This window comes from Trachymyrmex cornetzi, unplaced genomic scaffold (assembly GCF_001594075.2).
Source record: "Trachymyrmex cornetzi isolate Tcor2-1 unplaced genomic scaffold, Tcor1.1 scaffold203, whole genome shotgun sequence".
Taxonomy (NCBI): domain Eukaryota; kingdom Metazoa; phylum Arthropoda; class Insecta; order Hymenoptera; family Formicidae; genus Trachymyrmex; species Trachymyrmex cornetzi.
In genome coordinates, this window is record NW_017296669.1 from 8,349 (window position 1) to 18,059 (window position 9,711).

The 9,711-nt window shown below is 28.1% G+C and overlaps 3 protein-coding genes across 5 annotated transcripts in view; all 3 read left to right on the forward strand.

The window, feature by feature from the left end:
- Positions 1 to 1,928, forward strand: part of LOC108759707 (activating signal cointegrator 1 complex subunit 1) — a 2,760-nt gene extending 832 nt beyond the window's left edge. Inside the window, exons 2-7 of one of the 2 annotated variants that reach the window (XM_018505272.1) lie at positions 1 to 209; positions 331 to 440; positions 640 to 958; positions 1,145 to 1,305; positions 1,529 to 1,647; positions 1,735 to 1,928. In XM_018505272.1, coding sequence (XP_018360774.1) covers positions 10 to 209; positions 331 to 440; positions 640 to 958; positions 1,145 to 1,305; positions 1,529 to 1,647; positions 1,735 to 1,848 — 1,023 coding nt within the window. In that variant the 5' untranslated portion in view covers positions 1 to 9 and the 3' untranslated portion in view covers positions 1,849 to 1,928. The remainder of the gene's footprint in view (positions 210 to 330; positions 441 to 639; positions 959 to 1,144; positions 1,306 to 1,528; positions 1,648 to 1,734) is intronic. The other variant, XM_018505273.1, reaches the window with a different exon arrangement.
- Positions 1,851 to 5,887, forward strand: LOC108759706 (uncharacterized). Its single transcript, XM_018505271.1, has 4 exons — positions 1,851 to 1,905; positions 3,805 to 3,989; positions 4,276 to 4,457; positions 4,584 to 5,887. Exons 2-4 carry the CDS (start codon positions 3,816 to 3,818, stop codon positions 5,746 to 5,748), a joined length of 1,521 nt encoding a protein of 506 aa, XP_018360773.1. The 5' UTR covers positions 1,851 to 1,905; positions 3,805 to 3,815; the 3' UTR covers positions 5,749 to 5,887.
- Positions 5,888 to 7,016: 1,129 nt separating this feature from the next.
- eIF4A (eukaryotic translation initiation factor 4A) overlaps positions 7,017 to 9,711 on the forward strand; it is a 6,525-nt gene continuing 3,830 nt past the window's right edge. For both annotated transcript variants that reach the window (XM_018505270.1, XM_018505269.1), the window contains exons 1-2: positions 7,017 to 7,113; positions 8,433 to 8,550. In XM_018505270.1, coding sequence (XP_018360772.1) covers positions 7,091 to 7,113; positions 8,433 to 8,550 — 141 coding nt within the window. In that variant the 5' untranslated portion in view covers positions 7,017 to 7,090. The remainder of the gene's footprint in view (positions 7,114 to 8,432; positions 8,551 to 9,711) is intronic.

Below are 9,711 nucleotides of genomic sequence, written 5' to 3' on the forward strand. Positions count from 1 at the left end.
TTTTATGTAATGGATGTGTTAGAACCAGAATTAATTTGGGTTAATGGACGCTGCTATAGATTTTACGAAAATACTGCCTGGAAAAACATTCATACATCAGCTCCATATATGGAGGATAAAGAATCAATTTGTTCAAATGAGGAATCTGAAACTGATATAGAAATAATTCCTCATGACACATTATTTAAGCATACTTTTTATGTACCCAAGTGAGAATTATTTTAAATATTATTTTATCATAATTATAATATTAGTCAAAATTTAATTATATATAAAGATTGTTTAACATAGTAATAATTTGTATTTTATCATTTTATTACAATGTTTTAGAATTTTTTACCCACACATAATTGGTACAAAAGGTTTAACACGCAAGAAATTAGAACATGACACAAGAACAATTATTGATATACCAAAAAAAGGAAAAGATGGAAACATTGGTAAAAATCATTTGATATTCCTTTAATTCTGTAAAGCATATGATGTGCTTGAAGTATGATTTTATTCTTGTTTATTCAATGAATAACAAGGATAAAATGATTGTACATCACGTATATCATATTCTTTACAAAATGCAGTCGTTAATATAAGAAAAACATGAATTTAGTTAATTTTTTAATATCATATATTTATTTGTAGTTATTACTGCACGGGAACGTAAAGCTATAATATCTGCAAGACATAGAATTGATTTACTAATAGAAGCCTCAAAGAAAAAGATACGTTATACACACTTTTTGTCAATCCCATTAAATAAAAAAGAGATAATTGATAAATATATTTCTTTCAAGAATGATATATTGGAGAAGTATAACAAAACTACACACAATATTGATGAATCACTTTTTCAAAATCCATCTAAGTTACACCTTACCATTGGCATGCTTAAATTATTTGATGATAATGAGAAAAAGCATGCTATCGATGCTCTCACAAATTGTAAAGAAAATATTATAGAGTAAGATATCTGACTTTCTATAATAATAGCATGTTATGTATAATTAATCTTGCAAAATTAAATTATATGATATTAATTGAATTAATATTATATAATTTAGTTTTGTAATTACATATTACAGTATCATAAATATGATAGATTTTAATTATTTCAAACATGTTTAAATAATTATATAATCTACTACAGTCCTATTCTCGAAGAAACGGGGTCAATAAATATACAGTTACAAGGAGTTGCATGTATGAATGATGATCCTACTGATGTTAAAGTTTTATTTGCACAAATTGCACCCAACGAAAAATTGCAAGAACTCGTTGATAAAGTTGCTGAATACTTTATTAAGATAGGTAAATAAGATATTATGTATCTATTATATAACACATATAATAGATATTATATATCTATTATATAACATAGAATTAAATATCTTTGAAATATATTTTATGCAATTTTGATCAAAACAATAATTATGTTAATTTTTTTGATTATGTAATTTTCTAAAATATATATATTTTTATTAATATTAACTGTAATATCTCATTTATTTAATTGTATAATTTTTAATTTTAGGTTTAATGGAGAAAGAATACGAAAAAATAAAATTGCATGCCACTCTAATGAATACAGCATTCAAAGATGATTACTCAGCAAGATTTAAAGAAAGATATGACGCAAATGAAATATTACAAGTAATAGAATTTATATAAATGGAATTTATCTATAATTCACTATAAAATTGGTAATAAGAAAAAATAATGACTTATTTCATATTTTAGGTATATAAGGATATACTATTTGGAAAAACAATATTAAATCAGATTGACATATCTGAACGTCATACTGCTACCAAAGACAATTATTATAAATCAATAGGTAGCATTATTTTTTAAGTACAGGGATATGTGCTATATAATTGTAGTAATAATCTCTTTTTATTTAAAAAAAAAGTAAGTTAGAAAAATTTATTATGTACACACACGCGCACGCACACGCGCACACACACACACACACACACACGGAAGTATATGTATATATAAATGTAGTAATATTTTCAATAGGCTCTTTATTTTGTTTTGTTTAATGTTTTACATATTATGTATATCTTCAGATTTTCTTAAAATATAATTTAAATAGACCCAAAAAATTAAAGAATATTTTAATCTCTATTTTATGTAATTTTTTATTTTACATTAATGAACATTTTATCATTTAATGATTTGAGTGCTCATAAATACTTGTTCATGTATAAAAATATTTTACAAGTTCAGATTGAGATTTAAAGTTATTACAAATCTTCTATCGTTCAACGGTTGAATTCCGGAAATTTAATCATTAGTAATAGAAATATTATTGGTTCTTTTAAGAGATTTCAATGTAAACTAGAAAATCTTTTTCCCGACAAATGAGAGAGGAAAGAGAAAGTGTAGAAAGGGTAAGCGCAAATATTTAAAAAAATATAGAATCAGGAAATGCTAAGAAAATTTTTTAGAGAAACTATGTGTTCATAAAACAGTTACAAATATTGAAATATTATTATATAATTTCTTATATTAGAGGATAAGAAGTTATAGAGCTAAATTCATTGTATTAACAAATTTATACATAAAAATCGAATTTACATGTAAAAAAGATATTAAGGTTGATATACAGCGTCTTTAATAATAAAATCTAGAAAAGAATGAAGAGTAGAAGAAGAATGATAAATTTAATTTTAATAGAATTTTAATTTACATAATGTAATTACAAAAAGAAATATTCAATCTTAATTGGAATAATTATCTTTCCTCGATTCGTTTTTCGTTGAAGAACGTTAATTCTGAATAGGCTAGAAGAAATGTCTTATTAAAAGTATCGATTCGATATATTAGTTTCTACAAGTATTGTAATTATCTACGCATTTAAAAAATGTCATTCGTGTATCAGTATAACAGGCGAGTCAGCTACGACATTGGTCGAATCCTAATCATGTATTTTCCTTATCAGACTGTCAATAGAATCCAGTTTCTATCTGCAGTTTTCATTAATGCCTAACCTCTTTTGTTAAATAAATTCAATTAGTATTTGGTTAAAAATAAACCAATCCCAGAATATCGAAATTCTCTAAATAATGAAACGGTGGCTACGGATAATTATTTTTTTTTAAAAGAGGATCGGATGATATAAAAAAGGCCTGTACCATTAACTTGTAATTGTAAGCACACTTAAAACTTATTGAATGATGTATTGTATATACTAAGATTATAAGTATTATAATTATTGATACTTATATATGTGAACAAAGCTTATATTTTTTATTAAATAAATTAGAAAACATAACCTCTAAAACGAATAAAAGTGTTTTTATTTATAATCTTAATAGTAATTTGGAGAGTGTGTAGAAAGGTGATTTTTTAAAAATCATTTTATTTATTTTTGTACTGAGTATAATAATATATGATAATAATTTTAATGCCACTCATAGAATTTATATATATATATATTTTTTTTTCTAAATGTATATAAAAATATGTATTAATATATACTTTCAAGTGTTTATCATTTTTTTAATACTCAAATTTATAATATTAATCAGAAACAGAAAAACATTTAGAAATAATTATATAACAAGTATTTATATGAAATATTTAGATATAAATATATTGCTTGTTTTATTATATTATAATTTTAATATTAATTTTTTTAAGATTTTATATTTTGAGAAATAGTTAAATATATATAATCTATAGAGTATCATCAATTTAAAAAAGACAATGTAATACATATATATATATATATATAAGTAATTCAGCTCATTAATATTTCAAGTAACGTTAATGATATATAATATTGTCAATTTTGTTTAATAGGCATAGCAGAAATGGATGTTGTAAGAAGATTGATAATTTTGTGCATGTTGACAGCTGTTCTGCCATTCCTACTTATAATAATTCCTTTGTATCTACGGCATATTTTTTATGCTGATGTTGCATATGCTGTAACAGAATCCGATATTATAGAAATCAACGATGGGATTTCAACAATATTTTGTTCGGTAAGAAAAGAAAAGTAAATATCTAATATTTAACGTTATCATTTCTTTAAAATTGTGCATGTATATCGTTTACTCAAATATTAATATAGATAAAATTAATCTAAAATTTTATTAAATATCTACATATATTATATATACCAAGAAAGTATGAATCAATACTTATAATTGTTATTTAAGAAGATATGTCCTTTTAATCTAGTATTTAATCTTTTCTTAATTTGGTATTTTGTTGTCATGTTTCATAAACAAAGTGTAAATTAATTTAAAGAATGTCTTGTTTTAATAGGAACATACTTTAAAAATGAATGGCACTTTTAATGCTTTCCAAATGACTCATCGACCAGAGATAGCATCAAAACGAAAACATATAAGACTTAAAAAGAGCATGAATTTACCAGATGATACATTGGAATACTGGGGATTTTATTTATTAAAAAGTGCAACTGTAGTGCTTTCTGTGTGTTCAAGGTAAAGAAAATTGAACGAAATATATTTTTTTTATGATTTATAGAGACATAATCTATTAATATAAATCTTTGAATTTTATTTATTTATGGGATACCACATATATAAAAGAAATTAAAATATTTTCAGATTCGAAGGAGCTTCCATATTGGTAGTGAAAGGACAGAAAAATCTACGTACTTGTGGCCTGCTGGAACACAATATTAATAAGCAGTCGCAAGAAATTTTCTTTCCAGGTGCGAACAAACAAGTTAAAATAATATATGAATCAAATGCACAAGAAATTGATTCTAAAGAAACAACCACAATTGAACTTACTAAACCTACACACAATATCAATGACGTAGATAAATCAGCTGTAAATACAAATTCTGAAAATGAAAGAATTTCCGAAACAAATCTAGAAAATGACACACGAGCATATATGAAGAGTTTAGAACATTTAGAGACATTGTATCATACTACAACGTCTTATCTTGATAAATATGTAGGTGATCAGCAAGAAAGTATGAATAATAACACTAGAAAAGGAAGACATACTAAACGTCATATGTTGAATATAAATAAAAATAAAAGAACAAAGCAAAGAAGAAAAGGAGTCTATAATTACAATAAAAAAATGCGAATACAAAAATTACAAGAAACATTAAATTCAGATATAATTAATGACAGAAAGGAACAAGAAATAAAAGAGAGAGATGAAATGGATACCAAAAGACTTAAAAGAAGTAGAGAACTCATAAAGCCACCATCCTTATTAGATCAAGGTATTAAACATGGTGGAAATGCTGACAAAAACTATACATCTGATTCTAACGAAGAGTCATCTATTTCCAGTTTTGAAACTGATTTATTAAATTGTTACAATGGTGAAATATTGTTAGCTCATGAATTTCAACCTTCAGATCAATGTACTAACATTTCCTATTTGCTTAATAGTAAACACATACAGGCAAATCACCATGTGGAACAAGATGGTTATTATTATTATATTTTTTATAGTGATAACGATATTGTGTCCAATGATATTTATGCGATTTTTGATATATATAAACCGACTTTTCAATATGAAAATGTGACTAAGTCATGTATTAATCAAACTAAATGCTCATTTCGTATAAACCCGTTGTCAGCGGATAGGGTAATTGTCGAAATACCAACTAAGGACGGTATAGAGCATAATGAAATGGACGACGCTGGCATACTAATTTCTATTTGTCAGCCACGAATGGGCGCGTACATGATTTTTCCAATTGCGATATTGCTCTTAATTCTTGGTTGTGCTTTTATATAATTAAACCGATTATCTAGAAATACCTGCAGACATAAGTACAAACAACTTTGTGAAATTGTTGTTTCACACAAATCATAATACAAACCATTTAAATACAAATTTACATGAAGCTATGAATTGATCAAAAATTCAATATAAATTACAGACAAAGGAAATTATGCATTTCAATAGAAGTAACAAATAATTTACTTAAAATATATAAGGTATGCACTGATTAAAATATAATTTTATTACTCATTTTCTTAGTATATATATTTTTCCTATAATAGATTATTTTAATAAATGCATGTATAGATATAAAAATTCTATATAATATATGTATAAAGTTTTGTAAATGTACGCATACGAATATTTTAAGATAACAAGTATTCTTTTTTTCTACAAATTATTGATCTATTTACAGAATCGATTTTGTTTTAATAAAAATGTCAATTATATTTATAGTTTCCGTATAATACTTTTAAGGCTTCCATGGGTACTTTTTATATAGAAGTTATAATGTGTTTCGCGAGTTAATTTTCGAATAGTAAAAAAACCTATGAAAACAAAACAAGTAAATTACATTTTACGATTAACTTTTTAAGCTGTTATTTTTTATTTTAATTTTTTTATCTACAGTTTTAATTTGCAAAGTTCAATTAAATTTTTTAAATATTTTCTTTATAAAAAATTGTTTCCAAATTAGACAAATTGAAACTCTAATGGTCATATATATTTAAATAGGCATTCCATAGTTTTAGAACATAATACTCTGAGATTTAAATGTGTATTTGAAACCTAAATTAATTAATTAAGAGCAGCTGAATAAAGATCATAATATCTAAGTTTGTACATATTGTACAAGATAAACGTTTGTATTGTTATACATGTAAGAGACTTACATGTATTAATTATAAAATAATAAACTCATATTTTTTAATGACTAATTATGATTACAATATAATTCTACATTAACGCATTATAATTATAATTTTGTGTGCTATTTTAATCGTTCATATTTCCCACGATAAGATCCCACCACGACGATTTCGGAGCGCTATAAAGCGCCAGAATAGCAATGTCATTTCCGTCATGCGCGATAACAATCGGCAAGTGGAATAACTTTAAAATCACTTACATTTGCGAGAAAAATTCTGATTTGATTGTCACGATTCATTACGGTGCAACCGAGCCAATCGACGTGTTAATTTCGGCGTCGATACGAAGCTAAACGTCTACCGAAAACTCATCACACCGGTGCTTTCCGAACACCGTGCGCAGCGCCATAGCGTGGTAGTCTCTAGAATACTCCTCGTGACGCCACTCGAGCTCTTCCTTTCTGTCGAACTCTCGCGAGTTGAACATGTCGCATACTGCAGAACGAAGGTAAGTTGAACGTTTTTTCAGCGTAACGACGTACCGCGCTCGCGTTCTGGCGGCGCGCCGTGATCACCGTGATGCCGACGCCGTCGTGGATCGCGCGCGTCGCGAAATTTACGCGTACACGGATTAAAATACGTCCGCGAAGAACAGTATACCGCGATCGGACGGATGCACGGGGGACACGAGACTGACAACATGGCGTGCATTCGTTTTTGTCACATTGCCCTCAGCGCGATTAACAGCCACGATCCACGCCGTCCACGTCGACCCGCCGCTTAACCTCCTCGTCGCGATATCGCGGCGGAGGACCGCGTGGCACGATAGAAGCGAGCGAGCACGGCGACTCGACGGCATGCATGCATGCGCTCCGACGCCGTTAGCGTGGGTGAAGCAAGCGCTCTCTTTCTCGTCCGCTCCGTGTATGCGAGCTCGACGAGCGAGCACGTTTTCTCCGATCCGGCCGTGCAATTACGTAATGGAAATGTCGCTTTTTCGCGCGGTTTCTGTGTCGGGAGGACATAAAAAAAATCAATCGCGCTGACCCGCCAGTCACCCGAGGCTCCTCGCGCATTGCTGGACGCATAGCAATCGTCGTCGTCGCACGCTCCCTTGGCCTCGGCGCCAGCCGACACGTCTTGCGTCTGAAACACGCTTCCGCGTGAGTCACTGTCAGAGCGATTATAGCGCGACGAACGACGATCCTCATGCCGCCTCCACGCGGGCTCGATTCCGCCGACTTGCTTGTACCAGTTGTACCGTGCGAAACGTAAAAATGGCCATCGAACCGTACAGTTCTCGACAGACGATGTACTTCGTGGGATCGAATTAAAAGTTCGGTTTTCAAGGTCACGTGGATTTAAAGTGATTTGTCATCGCCTAATCGCCGTGACCGATATTGTCAATTCTGAATGAGTTTTAAATGCTGATGCATACACCAATATACCTTTATTAAGATCTTTATAAATTTCTTACGTAAAGTTCGATTATTTATTACGGACATAAAAAAATGTAATACATGATTTTATGTTTCTTTTTTTTATGTTTTGTACTATAGAAATTTAATCCTTTTAAATTTGGATGTCTCTTTGTTGAAAATGTATTCTCTATATCAGAAATTAATGTATATTGCAAGAAAATAAAATTAAAGTCTTATATTTTGTAAATATATATCAAGTATATTTTACAATTTATTTACAATGTCAAAAACTTACTAATTATCTTATAAAAGTATGTGACTCATGATTTAACATTTAATATTGTTAATCTTATCTGTATGTATATTCTTATTACTTGTTCTAATATCCTATCTAATATCATTTCAGAAATGATGATCAATGGCCGGGGGATTCAAAAAATGGTCCTAGTGAAAGTGAACAACCCACATACGATGGACCTCCTGGAATGGATCCCGATGGTGTCATCGAATCCAACTGGGACGTTGTAAGTGACTATTGCTTTCTCTGAATATGATAAGATTTTGCTTTCTTTTTTTACTATTGGAAGATGCAACATGTTTATACTTTGATTGATATTCTACATTAGTACAAATTAGTACATTATCGGTATATATTATAATTTCTATACTTAAACATACAGGTATTTAAAGTAGCACATATATAATGTACATATTTATGCACTCTTGTCAATTATTAAGCTCATTAACATAACTGATGAATACACACACACACACACACACACACACACACACACACACACACACATTTCTCAGTATTTATAAAAATTGTCTAGACTAATTTAATTGTCTTTACTTACTATGTAATTTACCTACTATACCCACGCCTATAATTAAAGAAAAAATATTTTCAAGAATATTATGATTTTATGTAACGTAATATAAAATTATTAGATTTTTAAAATAATCTTTGAAATTCAGGCATGTGGTTATTTATTTTGAAGTAAAAGAACATCTCATGTATGTATACAAAAAATCAAAATATTTTAAAAATGTAATCTAGATTTTTAATAGTTATCTGTTTCAAATTAAGAATATCTAATGTTGCCCTCTGTGAATAGCTTGCGAATAATTTGAATTAATTAAGAAAAACCGTAGATAAAATTAAGAGAAGCAATTATTTATTATTTCTTCTGTAAAAAAAAAACTGTTCAAAATAATTATATTATTCTATTGTGATTTTTTATTTCTAATTTTTTGAATTATTAAAAATTTTTTATATTATTAAAAATTTTCTAATTATATATGTGTACATTTTTATGTTTTCTTAAAAAATGTAATACTGATATTTAACCTAAGATATTTTAATTCTTATATATTGTAATATATTAGTCCTCAATCTGCAATCATATATTTATCATCTCCGTCTGTAAAATCTGGATTTTTTTTGTGTAGCCCAAATTATTTTTTGCTGTTCTAGACTTTCAAAAAATATGGAAAAATTCAGTGTTACTGTTTAATATCTCTATTATATTACCAAATAATTTAACTCAAATGTTGAAACCTTTATTTAATAAAAATTGAAATTTTAGTAAAAATGAGAAAAATGTAAAAAGGACTCGGATTGCAAAGGAAAGTTAAAACTATCAAATTTTATAATTTTCATTGTGTGTGTGTGTGTGTGTGTG

Coding starts and splice junctions, on each gene's coding strand:
- LOC108759706 (XM_018505271.1), top strand. CDS start 3,816: ATGGATGTTGTAAGAAGATTGATAATTTTGTGCATGTTGACAGCTGTT. Junction 3,990..4,275: donor TTTCAACAATATTTTGTTCG/GTAAGAAAAGAA, acceptor TTGTTTTAATAG/GAACATACTTTAAAAATGAA. Junction 4,458..4,583: donor GTGCTTTCTGTGTGTTCAAG/GTAAAGAAAATT, acceptor AAATATTTTCAG/ATTCGAAGGAGCTTCCATAT.